The 27520-nt window shown below is 31.9% G+C and overlaps 3 protein-coding genes across 6 annotated transcripts; 1 reads left to right on the forward strand and 2 right to left on the reverse strand.

Annotated features, from left to right (window-relative positions):
* Positions 1-189: 189 nt before the first annotated feature.
* LOC143069371 (uncharacterized) lies at positions 190-11503 on the reverse strand. 2 transcript variants are annotated; one of them, XM_076243965.1, is made up of 7 exons: positions 11278-11503; positions 7366-7530; positions 5466-5646; positions 3126-3399; positions 2464-2571; positions 1622-1861; positions 190-654 (listed from the first exon to the last, which is right to left on the reverse strand). In XM_076243965.1, the coding sequence occupies exons 1-7, from the start codon at positions 11432-11434 to the stop codon at positions 346-348; spliced, it is 1434 nt and encodes a 477-aa protein (XP_076100080.1). In that variant the 5' UTR covers positions 11435-11503; the 3' UTR covers positions 190-345. The 2 variants fall into 2 exon arrangements, with proteins under 2 accessions (XP_076100080.1, XP_076100079.1); XM_076243964.1 differs by lacking the exon at positions 7366-7530 and adding an exon at positions 7143-7307 and having other exon boundaries at positions 11278-11450.
* A 1841-nt stretch (positions 11504-13344) lies between these two features.
* Positions 13345-20983, reverse strand: LOC143069366 (uncharacterized). Its single transcript, XM_076243959.1, has 7 exons — positions 20778-20983; positions 19921-20097; positions 18851-19025; positions 18085-18367; positions 15700-15807; positions 14667-14912; positions 13345-13755 (listed from the first exon to the last, which is right to left on the reverse strand). Exons 1-7 carry the CDS (start codon positions 20932-20934, stop codon positions 13435-13437), a joined length of 1467 nt encoding a protein of 488 aa, XP_076100074.1. The 5' UTR covers positions 20935-20983; the 3' UTR covers positions 13345-13434.
* Positions 20984-20989: 6 nt separating this feature from the next.
* On the forward strand, positions 20990-27155 carry LOC143069367 (uncharacterized). Of its 3 annotated transcripts, none has more exons than XM_076243961.1 (4): positions 20990-21045; positions 23552-23716; positions 25003-25222; positions 26593-27155. In XM_076243961.1, exons 1-4 carry the CDS (start codon positions 21017-21019, stop codon positions 26728-26730), a joined length of 552 nt encoding a protein of 183 aa, XP_076100076.1. In that variant the 5' UTR covers positions 20990-21016; the 3' UTR covers positions 26731-27155. The 3 variants fall into 3 exon arrangements, with proteins under 3 accessions (XP_076100076.1, XP_076100077.1, XP_076100075.1); XM_076243962.1 differs by lacking the exon at positions 20990-21045 and adding an exon at positions 21130-21230; XM_076243960.1 differs by lacking the exon at positions 20990-21045 and having other exon boundaries at positions 23293-23716.
* The last annotated feature ends 365 nt before the right edge of the window (positions 27156-27520 follow it).

Consider the following 27520-nt stretch of genomic DNA (forward strand, 5'->3'; position numbering starts at 1 on the left):
ACTCCGTACTGTCAACTATAAAGATGTTATGAAAAATGTAAAATAATTCAAATGCGAATTTACAACAATTCAAAACAAACTTGAAAACCAAAATCATACACGATAGACATCAACAAACAAGGCACTGAATTACAGGATTCCTTGACTACGATATGCGTTAAACATTTAAAAAACAACACTTAAACAACATTATGTGAAAAACTGTAAACATTCAACAATCACTAGAAATGACAGAAAATATAAGAATGTGTGAAAACTAAAAATATAATACATGTATCCATGTATTGAAAGTTGTTAATTTCAAGAGATGATGTTTTTTTTTTTTTTTTTTAAAGTTTATCACTGTCATGTATTATTTGTATAAGTTTGTTCTTTTGTATTTTTCAAAGAATCTACGTATATCCATTCCATTGCTCTAAAGGGCGATAACAAGGTACAGTCATCATCTCTCCCTGATGGTTTTGTAGATATATAACGTGATGCTTGAACAAACAGACCAGTTATGTTGTAGTTAAGTTTTAGATCTCCATATTGGTTCCAATTGTTCTTCGATGTAACTTTGACGTCTTGAAGAAATTTTATCGGCCTTCCTTTAGACTGGTATCTAGCCTTTGCTGTGGCTGAAGATTTTGAAAAGGCTAGTGTAAAGGCATCCTACAATATTAAAGAAAAACAAATTAGTATCACGAATAAATGAAGATGTTTAGTGTCGGTCATTTGACCGCAACCTAACAACAAAATAAAATCAGTGAATACGCCATCAGTTTAACACTTATGTTCCATAATTTGTTATAATTGTTTTCCAATATAAGTATTTCTAAATCTGTTGCTAACGTTAAGTTTATGTTCTTTTTATAAAATTCGAATCCATACAACAGTATGGAATTTTTAGGGTTTTGATACTCTTCAACTTCGTACTTGATTTGGCTTTATAAAAGTTTTGATTCTGGCGTCACTGATTAGTCCTGTGTAGACGAAGCATGTGTTTGGCGTACACAATTTTTAGCCTGGTATTAATGGTAAGTTTATAATAATATTCAAGGAAAACAGATGCCTCTCATACGACTAAGAAAAAATGCATGATACTGATTTCATGGCGCATAACACCTGACTTTTGATTTTCCTACGTTATACAAACTCGAGACCAAATGTGTGAAAGAAACTTCAGAATACAATAATATCTAAATGAAATTCATATAGTTAAAAAGTCCACATCGTTGATTGGCTCTTGTGCGAGTGTAAACAGAGAACCAGTCCGCCAACACCGCAAGTGGTAGTGAAAAAGATAAATTATGACACAAAAAAAAAGAAACTACCCCTAGTGCTAGTGATATACGCATGCTAAGATAGATATAGGAAGATGTGGTATGAGTGCCACTGAGAATCTTCAAAGCGCTGCATGTCATTGACAATTTAAACTTAATAATACTTCTGTTTTTAGGTGTGAAAATGTTCCATTTCAGTCAACTTAAGTTTTTAGGCATGCATTCATATTATCTCGATTGCTTGCAAATATTAAACAATCTAAACATAACTATTTTCATTATTATTATTGTTATTATTATTATGTTGATGTCAGTTAATAATTATGAGGTAAACAATCAGCGTATAAATCAAGTACCTGATTGATATCTTGACAGGTAGCAGGTGCGCCAAAAGGTGCAGATGGCAAGAGTGTTTTAATAGCTCTTTGATTTGTCATAGTTGCTTTAAGTTGTAGGGGACTTTGAGGAATCTTAGTACCATCTGTGTTTGGAAAATATACTTCAGTAGAGCTGTTAATTTTTAACATATCTGACTGATGCGGTTTGCGAAATCGAAATGATTTAGGCTGTGATGGTGTTTCTTCGGTATTATCAAACTGAAATAAACAAGTAAGATATGTTCAAATAAATAAGTGAGCAAAATTAGGGAAAAAAAACTTATATTGCAAAATCTCACAGTTTAAATATTCTATCCAAACGCGAAATCCTTCCAATAGATTAACGAAAATGCGGGTAGTAACACTTCTATGGAGGTCGCTTTGAATTTTGTGGAAGAACATCAATAAATTGGTTGGGGTTTTTGTTTTTGTTTTTATCAAGTGTATATATTGGGATTCTGTGTAGTTGATTTAATTCAATACATCTTTCCCATTGGTAAAGTCATTTCTACTAGATGTTAAAACATGTATTATGATTCAAATCTCCCAATTATGATAATCCTTCAAGTTTACATCTGGTGGGCCAATAAACACTTTTTATTCTCTATTTGCCGTTATTTATTAAAGACCTATATAGAGTTCGATGATCTCTTTTGTGATAATCATATAGTCAATCGAGATAAAATTGAACCCTTTCAAGTTCGCTTATGGCAACAAAACCTGGGGTGATCTCAGGTACTCCGGTATAAGTGTTGAATGCTTTTTGATATGTTAATATTAATACAATATCTATATGATAATAACAATGTGTTATCTTTTACCTCTACTAGTGAGGTATCCAGGAGATTGACTATAAGTTGCTGAGCAGTGTTTGTCCAATGTGACACATATTCTTCATTATCATCAAGAGCTTTCACTTGTGAAAGGGGCTGAAATTATACAAAAATACATTTCCATGAGATTTTTTCTTGAAAACAATCATTTAGTCGCTTATATTCATAAGTGTTTGGTTCTAGACTGATTTTGATAATACATATTTATCATAAGTTTTAGGTATTCAAATCTTGACATTGGCTTTTGCATTTCATTCCTGTAAAATAAGCGTATTTTTATACTATGCATTTTGTGTTTGTCATTATCTGTACCTTCATTTATTCAAAACAAATTAGCGGTCAGAGAAACCTATATCGATGCAACTGGTAATTGGCTTAAAAAGCAAATTTTAATTTTTAGAAAATACAATGCTACTCGGGAGTCAAAATATAAATTTTAATTAGTAGTGTGTGTCAACACTGTCTAGTTTATCAAATTTTTTCAAATATAAAAAAAATGAAAATTAGCCGATTTCATTTCTGTGGAATAAAGTTAATATTCTCAAATTCGCCCCTTAGAGCTAATAAACAATTTTGGACGAAGTTACAAAAAATCAAGTTAACAATAATAATGATTAAATTTGGTGACTGCGGTGATGATTAAAACTCACTTGAAGTATCGACTGTGTCTTCGAATATCCCTCTTCGAGCATAGATGTTGCTTCTGATACATTGGTGTCCCGTACATACAACATAAATGCGTTCGTGTAGTTAGCTATAGCATCATATGCATCTTTTTGGGAAATTTCTGGTTTCAAATCATAACCCGCTACAGCTGGTGGAAGTGTACCAGATGCAAACTGTCCATAGTTCATACCTTCCATTACAATTACAGGTGTGGTGTATTTTTGTGTTGGAGTTAGGATTAAATCTTCTTCCAACTCTCTGAAATTTGATTTAAAAGGTGACAATGTTTGACGAAATCGTGCAAAATTAGTAAGTAAGTGAGTAGGCAATGTAATAAAATCAATGAAAAGGTAAGAAGTGAAAAAGAAAATCTAAATTGTATCGTTCGAGATTAGATACAAATATCACGATTCTTCAAATTTCTACATTATTTTTACTTTTTTTTACTGTACTATTTTACTAATTTTCGGTCAATGCACTAACAAACTAGAAAATTAAACCAAGTTTATAAAACTGTAATTTCCGCATAAATATCAGTTATTATTTTTTACTTCCCAAAACACACAAAAACATGAAAAAAATTCTTTTGGTTATTACAATAAAATGCTCAAAAGTTTTATATTCATATGAAAATAAATGAATTACTATTTTGTTAACACATAATTCATATACTCCTCACGTAAATTTGATATATCATTGTCAAAATATTTCGGTTTTCACTGCCTATAAATTAAAATAATGGTAGTTTATATCAGCTCTTTGTGAAAATAGCAGTTACATGGGAGATAATACGTCTGACATTATAATCAAAAATAAGTTATGTTTTATATATATATATAAACGAGTCTAAATTGAAAACTACGTTCAAACTTGATTGTGTTAGATAAAAACCGCATTTTATATCCGTGTGCATGTAAAACAAATTTCGTTATAGAAGGGTCTGAAAACAGCACAAACAACATTTTCCAAAAGACCAAAAAAGTGAAAAAGTATATTTAAACAAAACGCATTTGACTAACAGGTCGAACAACTGATGTTCTTTAACCCTGCTGACTGCCATTGGCGATTGTCAAATAAAATTGATCACAAGAGGTAACAAAATGGATCTTAATATAAATTTAATACTAAACAGAAACAAAACAAAATTTAACTTGTGGCCACGATGTTATGCCACAAACATACAGTGTCAATATTTTTTTAGTACACCAGATCCGGATTTCGACAATAAATGTCTCTTCAGTGATGTTAGGGATCGAAACGGTATTTGGAAGGCCATATAAAAAGTACCCTCATTTTTAGATAGACTCTTGAATTTTAAGAGTCAATACAGGATGAACCGATCATATAAACCGGAGGGAAAATATGATACAAGTCCAAACGAAAAAATATAAACGAGTCTAAATTGAAAACTACGTTCAAACCTATGATCGCGTTGGATAAAAACCGCAATTTATATACGTGTGCATGTAAAACAAATTTCGTTGTAGAAGGGTCTAAAAACAGCACAAACAACATTTTCCAAAAGACCAAAAAAGTGAAAAAGTATATTTAAACAAAACGCATTTGACTAACAGGTCGAACAACTGATGTTCTTTAACCATGCTGACTGCCATTGGCGATTGCCAAATAAAATTGATCACAAGAGGTAACAAAATGCATCTGAATATCAATTTAATACTAAACAGAAACAAAAAAAATTTAACTTGTGGCCACGATGTTATGCCACAAACATACAGTGTCAATATTTTTTTAGTACACCAGAACCGGATTTCGACAATAAATGTCTCTTCAGTGATGTTAGGGATCGAAACGGTATTTGGAAGGCCATATAAAAAGTACTCTCATTTTTAGAAAAAGTACCCTCATTTTTAGAAAAAGTACCCTCATTTTTAGAAAAAGTACCCTCATTTTTAGATAGACTCTTGAATTTTAAGAGTCAATACAGGATGAACGGATCATATAAACCGGAGGGAAAATATGATACAAGCCCAAACGAAAAAATATAAACGAGTCTAAATTGAAAACTACGTTCAAACCTATGATTACGTTGGATAAAAACCGCAATTTATATATTTACCTTCTTCCGTATTCCCAAGATTAAACAATTGAAAGTCAGTGATGTATAAATGCGTAGAAGCGTAAGGCGCTAAATGATCAACATACATCAAAGCATAGCCAAATTCATCTGAGGTCAAATTTTGATAGTATCGCACGTTAGAGGTTGTTATTTCACAGAACAACAATGTATTGATCGTGTTAATCGAATATGTAAGGAACTTCATTTTACCTAACTACTATCATTATTATAACAAAAAATCACTCACTCGAATGCATCAACCATTTTGGTTACTCTCGTTATTCCGTCTAAGTCCCCACTAATTGTAAGAACTGGGTATGGATAATTGTTCAGCCGATAACTTCCGCTGAGGAACGATGAAAACAACAGCACTCCATCAAGTCGATTCTTATGGAAGATTGAATGGCCATAACTAGATGCCCTCTGACCTATGAAATAAATTTTTAACCTTGGTTTATCATGAAAAGGTATCAAATGTATGCTAAACATTTAAAACGAAACCTATTTGCAAAACCCAAAAACCGTTTATTGTATTGACGTTACTTCAAATAGCTTATGTGTTCTAAGCTGCATTTTTATTCATTTATTAACAAAACAAAAAATTACACAGTAAACATACGTACATTGTCGATAAGGATATAAAATATCAAGTTTTACAAACCATATCATGTTTGGGTTGACCGTTAATTCCCTTTGATATGTGTCACAGATTACCATGAGTATGTTCCAATTGTCGCAGACGCCTTCTTTCCGCAATTGGGACAACACCGAATGAGATTTATAAAACAGAGTTACACATTACACGAGCAGCACGACGGGTGTTACATGTATAACACAGTTACTTTGTCTTACAGAACCCCTAAAATCACCTCTGTTTTATATCGAATTCGTGTTCCTTAGATTTTTGTTTGTCTTTTCGTCGTTTTTTTTTTTTTTTTTTTTTTTTGTCATGGTATTTTTGACATATGAATTGTCATTGACCATTTGGTGTATCCTCCTCTTTTTTATTAAACCTTTCATCTGTTTCATCGTAGCGATTACATATACCGTTACCATGTAACTTAGTTCTTTTATTTTTATCCTACAATTTAACATTAAAGAATTGCAAATATTGTCTTTTATTTTGTCATGAACTGGGATTTTTTTTAATGCAGCCCTTAATGACCCCTGATCTATAACATTTACAGTAATTATAATATTACCGTTCGTCTCTAACAGAAGCAGGATATTGGGAAATGAAAAAGGTGTTCACTGTTCAAACAAAGCAATAATAGTATGTAGGTCTTAATTTATTGGGTAATTGCAGGATAAAATGATTTCAAACAAAATATGCATAAACAAGAAACAATAATAATATTTCATTACAAAGCGTTCAGATAGCTTGAATTGTACCCTTTGAGGTTTTTGTTTTCGTTTCTTTGAAGTTACAAAAGATAAAATTACATTACTATTAAACTTAAATGCAAATCCAGTTCTTGTTAAAAGAAAATGTGAAGTCCACTACTAGGAGAAGAACGGAGACTTATATAAAGCAACACAGATCAGAGTGTATTCACAGTTGCAATTGAGTTCTCCGTAAACGTTTTTTTGTTTGCAAACTTTTCTTAGTAATGGACTTCTAGAAATATGAAAATATAGAGCAATTTATTGTACATAAACTAACTATGGAAATGGATTTCTTGTGCAATCATTTCATTGTGAATGAAATGAGAAGCGGAAAAGGCATGCACAATGTTTAAATCCGAATGTATATCACAAAGGTTCATCATTTTGAATTATGAACGTGCATGATTAGATTTAAGTAAAATTGGTTTGAAGAAATATCAGATAATCTTTTCTAGAAGCTTTATCACAAAAGTAAAACTATAGATTAAATATATATATCAAAAGGATATGAAAACATCATGCCATAATTTGAGTCTACCTCCTAAGCCGTGACCAGCTAGAAAGACTTTGTCGCCTTCAAAGCCAGCATTCAGCAACTGCTTACAAGCACCGTTGAATTTAAGAGGGAATAAAAGTGAAGTTGGTGTGCTCTCTAAAACCACAACCCATAATCTCATAGTACTTCTGCTCTGTAATACTTTTGCTGAAAGAGAACATGATCAGATAGATTAAAAGTGAAAGAGCATAAAAATGTGTTCTACCTCCATCACCATGGCCTGCTAGAAATACTTTATCTCCACGGAAACCTTTATCCACTAACTCGTTACATGCATAGTTGAATTCAAAAGGGAATGCTAATGAACCTGGTTTCGTCTCTAAAATTGCAACCCATAAGCTGAGAGCGCTGCGGATCTGTATTGCGTTAGCTGAAACATCATCCATGTGATATGTATTGAAAGCTAAGTTAAATTACTAAGACTAAACAAGAATGTATCAATAATAAGTCTTGTAAAGGGCGCGATATTACTAAATCACTTTACCAAGTCAGGAATATGACAGGTGCTATCCGTTCATTTGATGTGTTTGAGTATTTAATATTGTCAATTTTTTAGGGACTTTCCGTTTTGAATTTTCCTCGGAATTCAGTTTTTTTGTGATTTTACTTTTTACTATGACTTTCCTTTTCCATTTTGTTAATTAACTTTATGCATTTACAAGTTATTTCAGAATTGTATATGTGTTACTTGTTTCTACAATTTGATAATAGTATTAAACTTATCTGGCCAAATGAATTTAGCATGGAATTGTTGACAGAGCTTACATATTTGCACGTAATTCAAATATATATGTTAGAGAATTGACTATGATTGTCAGTTTTCCAACCGAATGTCGGCGGTTCTCTCTGGCTTCCTCCACCAAACAATACTGAGCGCATTGAATAATAATAGGATTTTTTTTAAATAACATTTAGTTATAACAATAGCTATAATATAAACTATATTTGACTTTTATACCCTTTACACAATATATTTCAGTTTACACACAGATAGACGAAAAGAATTAATCTTGCATTATTTCATTCAAACATTGGTCATCGTAGATACAAATATAGATTCAAAACACTTAAGTGACGTTTTATGACGTGTTTTTAAACAAACAATCAGCAGTTCAATCGGAACCCGCTGTGGTCATCTTCTTACCGATTTGTTCCGTTACTAAAAAAGTTACATATTACACATGCAGTTTTGAGGAAAAATAAAAAGAAACTATTTCCTTCTGCTTAAACTTTACGTTCCGCTTTTCAGGTGTGTCCCATTCCGAAATAAGTTTGGTGACAATGTTTAACGCTTATGTATTACCGAACTTGAAATACGATACACCAGTTACAGTTATGTCTGCTACGTATCTTGACGTACATCTCAAAATTGACGATGAAGATCGATCGAGAATAGTCATTACGCTAAAAAATTAGTTTAAGCTTCCCAATTGTGAACTTACCATTTCTATTTAATAACATTTAAGCAGCGTCTGCTTATATAGAATATATATATATCCGAGCCGATACAATATTTCACAGGTTGTATTACTATAATGATTTCCATTATAGACAATTGCTGCTTACAATGAAGTTATTTAACGAAGGAGGTGAGGTTGAAGTCATACCATCGTAAATTTTACGGACGCCATACTTTGATCAACCGTTATGTAATATCTGTTTCGAAAATGACGATGGATATGTTTAATTTTTCGTAGCGCAATTCCATCCTTTTTCCTCGAAAGGGATATCATCAAATTACATTTATCGCCGATTTTGTACCGTCATGAGCAACACGACCGGTACCTCATGTGAAACATAATTTACTCAACCTTCTGGAGTGACTTTTTTCAGTATTTTGTATGCTATGTTTTGTATACTGTTATTTGCCTCTAGATATTGTTTTGTTTTTTGCAATGTCGTTTTCAATTTGCAACCGACTTTTGTATCTTTCGCCTTCCTTTTTCTAGTGTATGAATATATATATAAAAAACAGTTGGTTTTTTTTCCTCGGTGTTTTAAATATAATTATTCAGATGAAAATCTAATTAGAGGCATGTTGTAACGCATTTGAATAAGAAAAGAAAACATGGATTGTGTTATCCATGTAACATGTTTGTATATTTCATTGTATTTGTGTCATTCATTAACATTCCAATTTATTGTTTGGATTTTATACCTATAAGATATTATATATTATCTTTTAAAAAGATAAACCAACAAGTATGCATTCATCTATACTGTGTCTTAATAACTATGCTTGTATATTCAAGCCAGCTTTGTTTGTATTATATTTACGCTATACATTTTATTAAACGACATCACAACATTTAATCATTTAATATATGAATATATATTATCATCTCATCCATGTATTGTTTATCATCTTTATTGATTTGTAAAAATTATGTTGTTCCTTACAATTTAACAAAAGTTTGTTTTAGTTTTATGGGTTTGACTGTCCCTTTGGTATCTTTCGTCCCTCTTTTAACAACTGAGATAATCTAATAATAGCTACATGAACAACGCCATCTTATTTCAAATTCAATCTTAGTTGACAAGGATTGTCAGTTTTCCTCACGATGAGAACTCCGACTTCCTCCACCAATTAGAACTGACCGCCACGAAATAGCACAATAGTGTTAAAAGTGGCATTAAACACTTATCAATCAATCAAATTCGATAGACCGTTTGGAAAAATTTCCACTAAATTTCTCATTTTCAAATTTTACTCATTATTTTGAAATACTGACACTATTCTGACTTATTTAAAATCATTCGACCAAATTACAAATGTAAAACTATATCTAAAACTTCAAAAGGTTTTATATTTGTACAACGTAATGCATAAGGACATTCTAAACTAAAACAAAATTTACATAAAAGATAACAGGATAACAGGTATCTCAATATTTTGTACCAAATTGAAGTTCACTTTATACCACACAAAACCTCCTTCACAAAAAAATAGACGTTCAAACAAACGATAACGAACAAGACGGTATAGGTATCATGACTTGTACAAGACGGTATAGATATCATGACTTATACAACACGGTATAGATATCATGACGTGTACAACACGGTATAGATATCATGCGTGTACAACACGGTATAGATATCATGACGTGTACAACACGGTAAAGATATCATTACGAGTACAACACGGTATAGATATCATGACGTGTACAACACGGTATACATATCATGACGTGTACAACACGGTATAGATATCATGACGTGTACAACACGGTATAGATATCATGTCGTGTACAACACGGGATAGATATCATGACGTGTACAACACGGTATAGATATAATGATGTGTACAACACGGTATAGTTGTCATGACGTGTACAACACGGTATAGATATCATGACTTGTACAACACGGAATAGATATCATTACTTGTACATGAATGTTATGAGTTGGGATAAACCAGATTTTTGTAAGCTGCTCCTCGCCTATTGTCATTGTACTCTTTCTGGAGTACAGAAATACGAGTTGTCAGACACAAGGTAGTCATTTAATAAAGATGTCACCCACGATGTAAAATTTTACAAAAACAGATAAAAATTTAAATTTTGTGTAAAAAGTCATTAAAAGTTAACGTGGTAATTATTTTGAAAAATATTTAAGTATTTTTTGTAGATCTGTATATTAACATTCTTGTTGACTTTTGATAACTCTTTCATGTTTAACCTATGAGTGAACACACATACTGAAGCAACTGGCCATAACTCCAAGATTTTGCTTCTCAGTTAAAATACATGCACAATGTATTTACGAATTCATTGTTTAGTGACCTGTATTTCTTACACATTAATTTGTTTTGCCTCGGTCAGACGTATTCATGAAGATGTGCGATTTAAATTGAATTTATCTTTCGATAAAATTCATTTCATTTTTTCAGTTGCCTTTCTTTTCGATTTGCAATACCATTTTTGATACCAGTATAATACGGGTAATTCAGATGCATCGACTTTATACGTAAAATATTGCAGTATTAAGTAAATCTCGCTAATATTATTCAATATGTTATTCCAAAATTCAGTTAAACGGTATATAATCCTATTCCCATAAGTTAATTTAAATTATCGAAAAACCATTATATTCTTAGATTGTTTAGTCCTCTTACCTAGAGGCTTATACGCAGCTCCTGATATAGACGAATCCGGGACTATCACTATTGCAGCTTCCAATCCAGTTTTGTTCGGAGCCATAACAGTTACTTTTATACTCAAACATGATTGAATGCACAAAGAAAACAAAACTATTTTAAATATTGTATCCATTTTGTCCAAAGATGTATATACAAATACGTGTATCTTTGTTTATCAGGTGATTATCTTTATAATAGGATATATCATATCTATGTATATCATAACATATCGTCCTCATGTGATGACTTGTATACCATACCGAGGAGCGTCATTGATATTATCAGCAGATTGGACTATAGACTTGGCCTTGGGAATTACTATCTCTTACTGTTTTTTTTTATTTTTTGTTTTGATTAAGCATCTGAAAAAAACAATACAACATCCGATATCACTATTCGAGCGCCCCTAGTGAGTTAACCGCGTGTATTGCGTACTATACTAATATATTTGAAAACATTTAAGTGACTTGTTAATTATTTGGTTTGTATGTGTACAAATGGATACACTTAAGCGATGTATGAAATGTAAGGAGAGCCGTGGTGTAGTGGTTAGTGCATATGACTACTAACACAAAGGTTCCTGGTTCGATCCCCGCTCTGGGGAGAATATTTCAGGGACTGAATTTCGGCTCTCCTTGACACCATTTGCGAGTATGGTCTTCAAGAAACTATGTTAGTGCGTCTGGAGGGGACGACAATAAATCGCTGACCCGTGTTAAGAGAGAGTCATATCTCTTGCACGTAAAAGACACTCTTGCAGATTTCGAAAAAAAGAGGAGGCTAATGTCGCTACAAGGCAGTACTCGCACCCGGAAAGTGGAAAGGGATTAATATAAGTGACGATAACTTGTTTCCCAATCCACTTTAAATAAATATGTTTAAACTAAAAAGATAATACAAATGTACAGCACCAGTTTGTATCTAAAAAAGTAATGCTTCTTCTTCAGTGATGATCAAGCTAAGAATTTAAAACCAAGGCATTGTAATCATGGTTTTTAGAACAGAATAAGAATAACAAGAGCAAAATAACTACATGTTGATTTTAGTTGCAATAATAGTTTTTATCCTGCCTCAATTTCACCATTTATATATATTTATAGCAACTATATTCTAGGAAGTCATATTGGCAGGAGAGAACTACCGAATAGTATTAATTAAGTCTTATTGCAGTAAATTTTCGAACTGGTTGTCCAGGGTTCAAGATTTTAAAAGATGATTTGTAGTGCTTTTTATAAGATATGTTGATCTCTGCTGGATTGTGCGTTGGTAATAAAATGGGGAACTTTTTAAGCAATATAGCACCGAAGATCATCAGTAGATCATTACTATGTTGGTGGCGTAATGAACGTTACTTGAAACACAAGTCCGGGAAGGTAACATAAACTCGAACCGAAGGAACGATACTAAAATGACAGTGTCAGCATCTGCTGCTATAAATACATCGACCTCAATACGATTTCAATTATATAGGTAGCACAATTCAAAGCGACCAATACGTCAAAACCTAGAAATAATGTCAGAAGAACACTATTATTTAAATGGGATCTATTAAAATGTTAAAATAATACACGCAAGTTGTTTGCGTCCGACTAAGTACATTAAGTTGCTGTGTTGGATTTTAAAAATACAACCGACCGAAAATTATGCTGGGGAAATCAAACATTGAAAGGATTAGTCAATTTTTAATTGCAACTATATAGTGATAGTTTAAATTGTCAATCCTATAAAATGCGGAGCTGTAATAGTTTTTGAATTGGGTATACACTTGTTAGTTAAATTACAAGATCGGTACAACTCAGAGTTCAGTTTGAATGGGTTTCCTTGTCATGATGAATTTCGATGATGACTTTCCATTACAAATGATAAAATCTAATTTAAAATGTTTCATCTTGTGTCCCATTTTTTTTTTTTTTTTTTTAATATCTGTTTATAGAATGTTGTGCTTTCTTTAATCACTTTCTAGAGAGTTTTAAAACTTCGTCTCTATTTGAAGTTTCTGGTAGAATCGTTGAGTTTTCAATATCCACATAAATAATACAGTGATTTTTTATTATATAAAACCTCTTTATTTTTATAATCATATCCTGCATTTTAAAACTTTTAGTTGATATACACATGGACTAAAATCTCAAATTATGTAGTATTAGATTCTATTTGTGACTTTGTATATTTTAGAGAATCGATATAAATCCATTCCATTGCTCTGAATGGCGATATCAAAGTACAATCACTTTGTCCAGAATAGCTTTTCGTTGGCTGACTCATATCAGTATGGAATCTGGTAGCTGTTACAAAGAGACCTGTTTGATTATAGTTGAGATCTAATTGTGACTTAATCCATTGAAATTGTGATGAAACACTGACGTCCTCATTGAATACTATTCGTCTTCCTCTTGATGTGTACCTTTCCTTTGCGATCGGTGACGATTTGGCAAAAGCTAGTTCATAAGCATTCTAAAACATATTGGGTTTTTAATAAAGTATACGTCACAATCTATGTTATCATTTATCATTATGGATCATTAAAAATAACAACCTTGCGTGAAAAATATTTAAAGCAGAGAACTCAATTAATAGAGGCCATACCAAAAACAAACAGAATTGCCTTACCTGTCGATTTAAGATGAGTTTATTTACAATCACTGGGTCGATGCCACTGCTAGTGGAGATTTATTTCCCCGAGGGTATCACAAGCCCAGTAGTCAGCACTGTTTGTGCTGACATGAATTATCATTGATATTGTTATATTTATAAATTAACTGTTTACAAAATTTTGAATTATTTAAAATACTAAGGCTTTTCTACCTCAGGCATAGATTACCTTAGCTGTATTTGGCAAAACTTTTAGGAATTTTGGTCCTCAATGCTCCTCAACTTCGTACTTTATTTTGGCCTTTTTAACTTTTTTGGATTCGAGCGCCACTGATGAGTCTTTTGTTGACGAAACGCGCGTCTGGCGTATATATTAAATTTAGTCCTGGTATCTATGATGAGTTTATTTAAACATTCACGCTTTAATACAGGTTCCTGAATTTGATCACGGCATAATAAGACGGGTGACTAACGCGGAGCAAAATACTCTTTCAAGTTCATTATGATGCCTTTTCCTGTGTATTTCCAACGATTTAGCTGTCAGTCATAAATTATTTCTATTATTTCTGTTGTCTGAACTTTGTGTTCGGTGATAGTTTAATTACAAATTGCAGTTTCCAAACAGATATTTTACCAAATCCGTTGTTTTCAATTTGTCCTTTCCTTTCAATTACCAAACATTTATTCTAAGAATCATTTGCATAGTTAATAAACATACCGTTCATATTTGATAATAACATAATTTCTTTGGGAAAAAATAGGTCTGACAATACCTGGTTGACTTCTTTACAGGATGCCGATATTCCGAATTGGCTGGAGGGTAAAATCGTTTTGACAGCCTCTTGACTTTTCATTGTTGCTTTGAGTTGTAATGGACTCAGAGGAGATGTAGTTGAATCTAGAGGGTTTGGTTGCATCCATAAAGTTGTTAAACTTTCAATTTTTACATTATCTGACGGAAGTAAGACAGGTAATTCCTTTGGTAAAATGTCCAGTGATTCGTCTTCGTAGTTGATAAACTAATAAATTAGAGGTTAATTCAATTTGAACAAAAACGCTTTTCACGTTTGTAGTTCTGATAAAAGTGTACAAGTGTATAACATATAAATCATTGTGAAAAAATCGCGTCTTTTAATGAAAAAAAAAAACACAACACGTTATAAATGTTATGCTTCAGAAGCTTTCCTGGGTTGATCTTCAACAGGATTGCTCAAAGCCGAATATTTGAAAGCCAAGATGGTGTTGACACGAATATCAATTATATGGTCATTTTTATAAATTTCCTGTTTACAAAAGTATGAATTTTTCAAAATAAATAAGGTTCTCTTATCCCAGGCATATATTACCTATAAGCTGTATTTGGCACAACTTTTTGGGATTTTGGGTCCTCAATGCTCTTCACTTTTGTACTTGTTTGGCTTTATAACTATTTTGATAGTGCCATTGATGAGTGTTATGTAGACGAAACGCGCGTCTGGTGTATTAAATTATAAGCCTGGTACCTTTGTTACTATTTATAACTACTGTCTGTACCAGGCGAGGAATAAGACAATCGATTTCCACTCGTGCCCTTAATTGATACAGTGGATCGTTGATTTCGTCAGCTTTTATGGACTCCCCCTTCGTTGAATTTATATTGGAGGTCGGTATTTTTGTTTATGCATTTTTACGTACACATCAAATACTTTTGTAGGATACAATCCACGTAGATCATGACAAATGGCTTATCTTCTGCTAACGATAAAGGTATTTATTTCTACTTTAACAGTTCTACTGAAAAGAAACGTTTATAGAAAATAATATTACCTCAACATCTGTTATATTTTTCAGACTGACAACGAGTTCCTGAGCAGTGTTAGTCCAGTGTGAGGTAAAATCTGGGTTTTGATCAAGAGCTTTCACTTTCGAGAGAGGCTAAAATGATACCAACATAAATAATGCGCTTCTAAAGCGGTGGCATGTTCAAAATACAATTAAAAGTATTAACAGATTTTTTACAGAATAATTTGATTGAAGTATAAACGTGAAATATAAAAAAGAATAATTTGATTCGAACTAAACCTATAATTTTAATTCTAACAAAAAATGTGAAAGCATTGATTTCCCTTAAATGGCCTTATAGGGCAAGATCCTTATCAGACACAAGTACGAAGTATAACCATCTTTAGTTGAAAAAGAGCACAAAAACGTTCGCTGAGGAAAAAGGAAACCAAGATCTACAACAGTTAAACCAAAAAATAAACAACAAAAAAGTTTCAACAACAAAACTAGATTATTTATCAGAATACTTCCTTTTCATCTACCCTTTATACATCTAATGAAACTTTCTTTGAATCTTTAACAAATAATGTCATTGTGTATCCGCTATTTTGGTTTTAGTTTGAATTATTTTTGTGGTTTCCCTAGGCAAATCGTGGACTTTGCAACTGATTAATGTGCGGATGTAATCATTTTGTATCCACATCTCTGTTTAATCCCTCATATCAATGTGATGTTCTCTTATAAGAAGGTACTTAGAATAGAATCCTATACGGCTTCTAATTGGTTGATACAGGATTGGAATTATATTTAATCGAAAGCTTATCCAATTAGGATTAACAATTGCCGAAAATTATATTCACATTTTACGAAGTATAGAAAATATCTTCCATTTCTGTACGTCGGACATTAAAAATATGCCTTTTTCATTTAGCGAAAAAAGTAAGCGATCTTTTTCGACTGCATTTTAAGTCAATTTGAGCCGCATGACCCTACATTTTTTTTAGTTGTAATGCCACACTGGCATTTTTAGTAAAAGGAAAATGCATTACGAATAATTGCGCTCTTGTAACCATGAGTTAATGGCTAGGTCGTTGCTTTTAATATGCAAGACGGGTTGATATCTTTTTGTGAGTACCTCTCGTAATTACATATCATGGGGTTCTTAACGGCTTTCCTCAATGACAATTTTGACTTTCATAGACACTTCTGATTTAACAGTCTTTTATAGCAACGACACTCTTTTTTAAGAATTCAAAATAAGTAGATCTAGTGGAAATTTAGTGGAAACGTTGATTCTACATTCCAATAGTCAGAATACGAGCTAGTATTTTGCTGTGTTTTGATATTTCTTATATAAATACTAGAAAAATTTGTCAAAAGACTACTAATAAAAAGCTGCGCCATGAGCGCATGATAAGCCCGTCGTCTCGTGTGTGAACTTTTATGCAATATTCATAAATAGTTTCTGACATACTGCGCAACATCTGAAAAAAAACAACCTTTTTTAACAAAAAAAACTCATTTACTCTAAAATTAAATTTTGAATTATCACCAAAAAGTATACAGATCTTTAGATTGATATAGCTAAGAAGTGTGTAAAGTTTTAAGCAATAATCATAAATTGTTTTTTAATATGGCGCGACATGTAACCCCCCCCCCCCCCCTCCTTATTTCTTTTTACAAAAATTCAATATCTCTAAAACAAAATATTGAATCAAAACCAAAAAGTATACCGATCTTTAGATTAATATAACTAAGAAATGTGTAAAGTTTTAAGCAATAATCATAAATCGTTTTTGAGATACGGCGCGACATGTGAAAAAAAAAACACATTCCCTGTTATAGTTACAAAGTCCCGTAACTCAAAAAAAAATGTTATCTTATTTTCACCAAAAGGTATACAGATTGTCTGACCATCATAAGAAACAACTATGTAAAGTTTTATGAAATTTGGATAAGTCGTTCACAAATTACGGTGCGACATGTTTACGCCGGACAGACAGACGACATTTGTATACCATAATAAATAAATTTGTTGTTTTTACTGTCTTCTGATTGGTTAAAATTATTAGTTTTATTTTCAATGTTGTCAATTTTGATGGCGACACGCCCACTCTGACGTTGTGTATTCATACGCTAACATGTGTGTACGTTGTTATTGTTAATATAAATATTATAAAAAGTTCTTTGAGCCTTATTTTTGATAGAAATTTATTTATAATGAATGGCAATAATTTATTTTGATTTTATTGAACCATAAAACTAATTGTTGACTCTTCACATTTTACATAATCCGCTTCGCGGATTATTCAATGTGAAGAGTCAAAAATTAGTTTTATGGTTCAATAAATTCAAATTAGATAATAGCCATTCATTAAATACGTAATAATGTTTTGACAGTTTTAACTAATAAAACATAATTATATTCACCTGCATCATTGCAGCGGTTTTAGTATGACCGTCTTCTAAGATGTTTTTGGCTTTCGTTACATTGGTATCTGTTTCATTTCTGACGACTACCATGAAAGCGTTCGAGTAATTAGCTATGGTATTATATGCTACAGATTGAGATAACTCTGGATTTAGATCATGATCAGTTACAGGTTTGGGTAACGGACCCGAAGCGAACTGTCCATGATTTATGCTCTCCATTACCACTACAGGTGTCCTGTATATTTGCTCTGGGTCACTTATTACGTCTTCTTGGAGTTCCCTGAAAATAGAAAAAAAATATTGCACTTTTCAGACCTTGCAGTATTGGAAAATATAGTCAAGATAACATGAAAAATACGCTAAATGGACGATCTCAGATTTTCAATGACAATTATTTTTATAGTTTTTTTACGGAAATGTCAGCCATATGGCGCATTGTTTGCCGTGTGTATTTCACAACTGGTACGCTTCGCTATAAATGTTTAATGGATCTTACCGAACAAGTACGTTCTTTCTTGTTAACGTTATACGTGGTTCCATATAGGATTCTTATCACTAGTAAGTCGTTTTCATAAAAATGTATATATATATGTTATTTCTAATTTTTTTATTTGAACTTCTTTTCCATTTATATGGTTATTATTGCATGGCTTATGTTTGCTGTTGTTAACAAGGGCGAAAGATACCAGAGGGACATTTAAAACTTACACATTAATTAAACATATATGAAAGTAAAAAAACAGCGTCTACCAAATAATCTCACTCGAATGTATCTACAATCCTTGTTATTCTAGTTAATCCATCTAGGTCTCCGCTTATTGTCAGAACTGGGAATGGATACTCTTTTAGTTTGTTGTTCTTAGTAATGTAAGATGCGAATAACAACACTCCATCTAAAATATGGTTCGCTTTTTGTCCATAAAGGGCTGCAACTTCACCTATAATTAAACTTCACATATAGTTGGTGGTAATTCAACTTAAAAAAGAGATTATGGCTATTTAAAGTTCGGTCTGATAGATTTTTTTAGCACTACAATTCAACGTTTCACTTATCTACTCAGAACATGAATTTTTCCTATGCCTTAGTTTTATAATACATATGTTTGATTTATCTGCTGATGTTATAGCGCCACTTTATACAAAAAACGGTCAGATTTTACTTGTGGTGGAAGCTGTTGTACCCGGAGAGAACCAACATCATTCAGCAGAAAAACTCGATATCCTAGTCAATTAAGACGTAAAACGCACAGGTCTGTCTCGTGCCTGGTTCGAACTCTTAAATTCACATATACAGTAGGTATTATCAATATTTAGATATCTATACCATGGCTTATATAAAAAAGAAGATGTGGTATGATTGCCAATGAGACAACTGTCCACAAGAGACCAAAATGACACAGACATTAACAACTATAGGTCACCGTACGGCCTTCAACAATGAGCAAAGCCCATACGGCATAGTCAGCTACAAAAGGCCCCGATAAGACAATGTAAAACAATTCACACGAGAAAACTAACGACCTTAATTATATAAAGAAATGAACGAAAAACAAATATGTAACACATAAACAAACGACAACCACTGAATTACAGGCTCCTGACTTTGCACAGGCACATACTTATAAGCTTTTAAAACTCATACTATTGACAATGAGTTCGCTGTGTGAAGGCGTTTAAATGCTAAAAATATCTTATTTCACCTCGCTTTATGTTGTGCAAGATAGATGTTTAGAGTCAGGATCTGATGATCAATGTCGGGTACTAGTCTAAACCAATCAAATATTTATTTAGCTATCAATATTTACATACAGTGTTATAATATAGAATACATACCTCCAAGACTATGTCCAGCCAAGAAAACTTTCTTCCCTTTATAACCTGCTTTTTGTAACTCATTGACAGCTTTTTTAAATACTATAGGAAGCTGGAGTGGGTTAGCAAGTTTATTGAAAAATCCGTCCAGTAAGGCAACCCATAACTTCAGATTGCTATTCTTCTGAATGACTTCGGCTGTGGAAAATATTTATGTAAGTTATAGTTTGAGCAGTAAGTTATAAATGTATCACACGCAAACGAGAAAGTAAAATGTTAGAACATAGAATTATTTTAAGTACAAGTGGTTTGAAACTTTAGTTCTCGTTATATACGTAGCTTGTTTGCACTTAAATTTAAGTTAAAATTGTGGGGCAAAATGTTTAAAGGGGAACAGCGATTCCACATTGTAAACCTCTTTATGGTCCATGATCATCCAAAATCATGTGTAGCACTAGACCCCAAATCTCTATTTGCATAGAGACAATGATTGTTTTTATTAGCTCGTGTCAATGGTCCTAACTTATTTCACTTGAATTATAAAGAAAGTTTTCTGTTGTGTTTTAACATAGTTCTAGTTTGTAAGTTACTGGTATTGTGTTACCTAGTCTGAAAAAGGAAAAAAAGGGGGGGGTAATAAAAAAAAATATGTAAGAATTGTTTGGTACCGTTTCTTTTATCAAAGTTTCCTATATCAAATCATATGACCTTAATCTAGTTAAATACCAGAACCATATTTTCAAGATCAAAAAGTCAAAAATAGTTTTTGTGGATATCAAATTTCAGTATTTTGTTCTCTTACAACTCGTTGCAGGCTGAAATACAGGTTTGTTTTGTTCAAGTAATCACCCCTTATTTTAACTTATACGTTAACTCACCTAAAGGTTTATATGCTGAACCTGAAATATACGCTCCAGGGACGATAATTAGTGCAGCTTCTGGTCCGGTATTGTTTGGCTTCAAAATTTCTACAGACAGACTTGAACAGAAAGGAAATTGCAAAATAGCACACAATGCCAACGCATGGATTTTCATTGTGTCCAAACTGTCTAACACTGATACCGTTTGTGATGTCTTATCGAATCAAATTTTGACCATATGTTGGTTTTCCACTTGTATGTTTAGATACAGGTTAACGGAAATAAGGTTTGGAAATTTTGTTTTGGTGAAACTCAATCTTACGCAATAGGCGGTAATTTTCTTTTTATTTCTTTTTTGATAACTAGACCTCATTGAATTACTTCTGACAACCGAAAAGATACATGTATCGTTGAAATTTCCAAATATTCAATCAGTAAAAATTTATGGAAACACCTGAATATGTTTAGAAGGTTCGTAAAAGTGGCAAGTAAATTATTTTTCTCTTTTAATTACTGGTTATTTCTATAAGTTCAGTTAAAATATTTATTCAAAAATAGTGCATTATTTTTTTTCTGCGAAAATATCGAGTATCAAAGTGTTTACCAAAATTAACATGAAACACTACGTTTTTGCAACTAGACGTTGTCTTTATATTTCACTTATTTTGTCTTTTCTGTGTTTTATAACTCTAGATAATGAGAATTATTGATTTCCTTGAGGAAAGGGAACCTTTGTTCTCAAATAATTTCCATAGCATTAAGATGGAAATGTTCATCGCAATAAACATTATGGTCAAGTTCAGAAACTACAAATAGTTTCTCTTGAAATATAACTGCTACATGTATCCTTGTGTCGTTAATCAGGCGATATTGACGAGTTCTAAATGCTCACATATTTTCATTAAAATCCGAAATACCTCCCAATACCTAACAATTACGTATACTTTGCCCGAATTATTTTTTATCTTTAAAAATACCGTACTATAGAAATACCAATACACGTATTTGTATGAAATGAATTCATGTTTTGTTCATATGCCATGATTTTAATTTTATGTTCGTAATATAAAAGCATAATTGTTTTGATTTATTTTCCATATGATTAAAAATGTACATTAGGTGCAGGTGCAGCCAGAATACACATGATAATCCACGTTCTAGTCTCTCCTCTTTCTCTTTGCTATTTTATTTTATTTGTACGTATCCTGAGAATCGGATTTTGTTAGAGTCTTGCATAGTTGTCTTCTCTTTCATATGATATCTAGAACTAAAAAAAACATACTTATAACATGTATGAATACTTATTTTAAAAAATCATACATAATAAAGAATAAGTATAAGACATCTCAATCATTTAAGTTCGAACTCCTGCAGATAAAGCTGACCCATAAGTCCTAATCTTATTTAGCTACTTTGGATGGATTGGTTTTAGGCTTTGTGTATTTTAACGCGGTTTTGCTTTTTTTTTTTTTATTATTATTCTCTTTGTAATTCAGTGTGGAGAATTTTACATAACTAATCTGAATTGCGTAAACACTTTTTATGCATAGAAAATTACTAATTTCTTCACACACACACACACACACACACTCAAATGAAATAATATTATTTTCATATTCATAGCACATTTAAAAAAAAAAACACAGACACCGTATACAGATACAGATAGTTCATTTTAAAATTAAGATAAAATAGACAAACAAATTCCTGCAGGTGTTGAAATTACTGAGATGATACCACAGTCTTAAAATATTTGCAAAAAATAAAAATAATGAAACAATGATAGAACCATAGACTTAATACCCAACTATGATAGAACGAATAAATGTAAAAGCGGAAAAATGTTTCAAATACATTTCCATATTGAACAACTATAAGTAACGGAGCATAAGTTTGCCTGAAACTTATATGAGTTCAGTTACAGTTCGGCTTTTAATTTTTTCAAAAAGACAGTAACATTTTTTTAGAGAAGCGAAGCTAATGGTCAAAATTCCAAATTAACTAACTTTCAAAACTGTCATATTTGTTTATACTACGAAAAACAAGGATTCATCATGTTAGGATTATAAGTTTTGATTTCAAATCAATACTGCAATTTCCAAACCTTTTCTTAGATCGAATTATCCGTTAGCTATGCGTAGCTGTTTCAAACTGGTCCAATCAGGTCAAAGGCATCAGCATTGGTATATATTTCTCATACAAGCCAAAAAGTAACAGTATTAAAATCATTGTGACTCATTAGCATATAGAGAGAAATCCGTTTTCATTAATATCAAATTATATGTAATATACTAGACTGTTTGCTCAAAAAGTTAATCCACTATAACTACTTTTCGATATTGTAAAACTTAATACAAAACTTTGAAAAAGTGATTGAATTTGAGGTGAATAAAAACACTGCCGAATTTTATCACCTACCAATATTATATATGTTTGTCCAAGTGAAATAATCTAAATATTGAAGTAGTTCATTCACACAAGAGTACATACAAGGGGTTTTGTTTGCAGAAGTACGTCAGATGAATGCAAATCTTAATCCATAAAGAAAAAAACTTGGCACGGTAGTAGATCGAGTGTAGACTTGTATATAGTACCTGACATTTAATTACATATCTATATCATATCTCTATTTATAAGGTCGGATATGTATATCCGAATATTGTGATATTTATTTTGAAATGTTTTGATTTGTTTATTTATTTATTCATGTGTTTATTTGTTTATGTGTGTGTTTAAAACTACAAAATGGGTGCATTAAAATCGAAATTCAAAGGATCTAAATCTAAATCTAGCCAAAAGGCGAAAACGAAGATTCATTTACCCGAATCCAGCTCAGCTAAGAAAACGGTTGATCCAAGGCTGCCATTCCAGACATACAGGCAGATATTCAGTTTGAGAAATGCATGGAAAGCGGTGACCCGTTCCATGGAGGAAACTGCAAAGGAAAACCTAATGAGGTAACGTTGTGACTACAATCAAATTCATTATATTAAACTGATGATAGGAGTTACTTTATTGACTTCTTTAATGCAACTTCAAATTACATACTAGTACTCGAGGATATTGACAAGTACTTAATTTTCTATTATACTGATAAAAAAAAACAATGAATGTAACTATCTATGAAAGGTCAGATTTTTAATTGCAAGGAAGAGGCAGGTCCAATATTTCGGTTATTATTTTGATATGATATGAATATTTTTATAACGTTACGATTGACCACTTGACAATTTGATATTTCACGTCCGAGCACTCAAAGATTTTTTATTGTTTTATGAGATAATAAAATTGTATTTTTATGAACTAATAGTGATCAAACAACAAATACAAGTAGAGGCTTTGTTTAGTTACGCCTTACACGAATGATAGATATACAATCTAGCACAATGACTTGTATTCATCAAATTTTATTGGATGTGATTATCATTATATGATACGGTATGCAACTTAGTAGAAACAAGAAATTTTTATTCGCAAACACTGGATACTCGAAATAATTTCTCTATTTCCAAACTGTTGATTTGACATTGTACAGTAATTTTGATACAGCGTTAGTTGAAAAAAAAATGATATGTGGCAAAGAAAAGGTGAATTGAACAAATAACAAGATCAAAGTATATTACAAAGTCGTAGTCTCTTTTGAAACTGTACATAATAGCTTTCGTGTATTTCTTTACCGTTTTTTTTTTTTTTTACCTTTAGGATATTTATTTGTGATTTATTTCATCCATTTTTTTTTTATTATATAAAAATCTGTTTAAATTGATTTAATCTAATGTGTTTGTTCGAACGGTCGTATACACAAGTCTAAACACTTCTTCAGATGAACCGAAAGTAAATCAAATCATCTTCGAAAGATTTTGATTTGATAGCAAAATTAATGTTTGTATCGCATGTATACACAGACTTTTGTTAATCCTCTTCAAGCATTATGCCTGAATGCATACACATATAAGCTGATCTTATTAAAAAAGTTTACTTTTAATTAAAAGTTTTGGGATTTGGTTTGCAATTTAAATATTACGATGTTAAGGCAAGTGTACAGGTGAAAATAATCCTTGGAGCTAAACCTCGGGTGAAAAGGTAAAGCTCTGGATCTGTAACTGAATTCATTTTCAACATTAAATTACTTCCCTTTGAACACAATACTGGTTCAAAATACTACTCTATCGAACGAGTCGACGGGTAACCAAAATATTATTACAATAAAATAGTTTGAGTGTAGCATATTTCTTTTTTCCAGATTTTTGAAGAAACATGAGCAATATGCAGAATATTTCCCATCTTACGATACTAATAAAAGTGAAGAAGACATTAAGGACAGTTTCGAATTTGAAAACGATGCATTAGAAATATTTGGACTATTTGACGATGTTGTAAATAATTTAGAGGAAGTTGATAAAGCATTGGTAGAAATCAGTCATGTCTTCTCGACAAATGAGAAAATATCAGAAATACTGAAGGTAAGGAAGTTGAAATAGGAGATATTAGACCAACACCATGTTCACGTCTCGGTGCCATACTATCTGTGTCTTAGGCGGATCCAGGGGGCCTGGGAGACCAGCCCCCTCATTTCGTGGGAAAAATTTGGTTGATTATATTATAGGGAATCACTGAAGCATGTCTGGAGCGGGCCCCCCTTAGGTCAGTCAGCGAATTCCCCCTTATGAAAAGTTCTGGATCCGCCACTGTGTATTTTGGTACCTGAGGATAAAATATATATTTTATCAGCTCATGTATATATATGGACTGAGAAACGGAATTGAAACAAAAAAAAAATCTTTGAAGCTTGAAATCAGAAACAGGTCAAACAAAACGTAATTGATTTCAATTGTGCGAGATAAAAGAGACCGATATCGAGCAATGAAAGTAATACGACCGTCTAAAATCGAAATTTATTATTCTAAATTACGCAATTCAAAAATACATGTTTCATCGTAATTGAAATCTTAATTATCAGATCTAATCAAGACTACACTTAAATGAAATAAAACCTTCCTGCATTGAAATAGTACTTAACATGCATGTTGTTCTATATTTTTCTTACTTCAGCTTAGCAAATTTATAAAAAGTGACCTTGCATTTTAATTAAAATTGACAGTTTTAAGGTAGCACAATACAAAGATTTTTCATCCCCAATCAGACATCTTTAAACTGATGTAATTCCACTCATCTTTCTTTAAATTTTATAAATGAGGCACCAAAAGAAAGAAGAAAGATTAACCTTTCAAATTGGGATACTTTCATTATGACATAATTATTACATAATTGATTGTTATTTAATTATGAAAACAGAAGTAGGTGCTTATGTGAGTAACGTCGTAGCATTAATCTTAATCCCGATTATACTAAAACATGCATAGTCTTATAGTTTTGATGTTATTTTCTCATATAGTCCAGTATTAAACTATATCCCCTTCCGAACGTTCATTTGTTGTTAAATTCGTAGCAAACAAACGCCTTAATTAAAATTTTAATAGATGTATGGTTTCTGCAGAATTTATTTTTGGTGTTGTATATTTTGTAAAAAATAGTAAAGTAACTCGAGTTCTTTGCTCACGACCAAACAGAGAACTAAATCACTGGACAAATTGAGAATAAATCGAACAGAGACTATGAAGGACCCTTAAGTTTGAGATCTAATTTCTATTTACAAAGACCTGAGAGGGGAACATTGACAGGGAAATATTATCTGTAAAATATGGTATTTCATGTCAAAAGTTTTGAAAACAAATTGCCAAAATGCTTCTTGTCTTACACGTTTTCGTGTCCCTCCAAACTATGTTTTGCCATTTCAATAATAGTCGTTCATTTTCCCTTTGTTCTTTTTCAGGCAATGGATCCGACCTTTATGGGATTATTATCAGAGATTTTGGGAGATCGTTATACAGAAACTACCGAAGAAAACTTTCGATTACTTTATGACTTTGTTTTGACAGAAGGCGAAAAATGCATAGGCGGCAAAAGTTAATGAACATATGAAGAGTAATAAATCTACGTAAAACATTGTTAACTCTGATAAACCGAGCATGCAGAATCGGACAATCGTCAAAGTTCCATTCCATTTCTATGAGAAAATAGCGATTATTCGATGATACCATTGTATACCTCTAAGGAGTGCACGTTATGAACACGTGTGTTCTATTTTCTAATTGTTTGTCTTTAAAAGATATTTTTGAGATTTTGGCAAAAAGAATACTGATTTTTATCACAGTCACTTGTTTCTGAAAAATTACCTGCATACACATCAAGATAACACTTGATAGGTATAGCAAGGTATAATATAGGTAACTGCTCTCAGAGACAAGTACCAGTGGTTTTTTGATGTATTATACTTTTCATATACAATGAAAACTTAAACGTTGAATACAATAAAGATGCATTTATGACATTCAATTGTGTCACAAAACTTTTTTTAACCGACAAGGTCTGACTGTCAATATCATTTTAGAAATTTTAAGAACTCAAGTCAATCTGTCAATTCGCAGTTGTTTCCCGTTGGCTATAGATCCCTCATTAGACAAACACGTTGTCATTTCTAAAACATGCGGAAATTTTTCAAATTACTTCAATTTCGATTTAACAGATGACTAAAATACTGAAAACAAGAACAATATGCAGTTATGATCATCAGCGCGTAATTAATGAGGGTGTATTAGATATATATCAGTAACAAACAATGTTTATAGTTCAACCCAGATGACAATTCATTTACTAGTATGTAAATAAATAGATATGGAAAGATTACCAATGATACAACT

Source organism: Mytilus galloprovincialis, chromosome 3 (genome assembly GCF_965363235.1).
Source record: "Mytilus galloprovincialis chromosome 3, xbMytGall1.hap1.1, whole genome shotgun sequence".
NCBI lineage: Eukaryota > Metazoa > Mollusca > Bivalvia > Mytilida > Mytilidae > Mytilus > Mytilus galloprovincialis.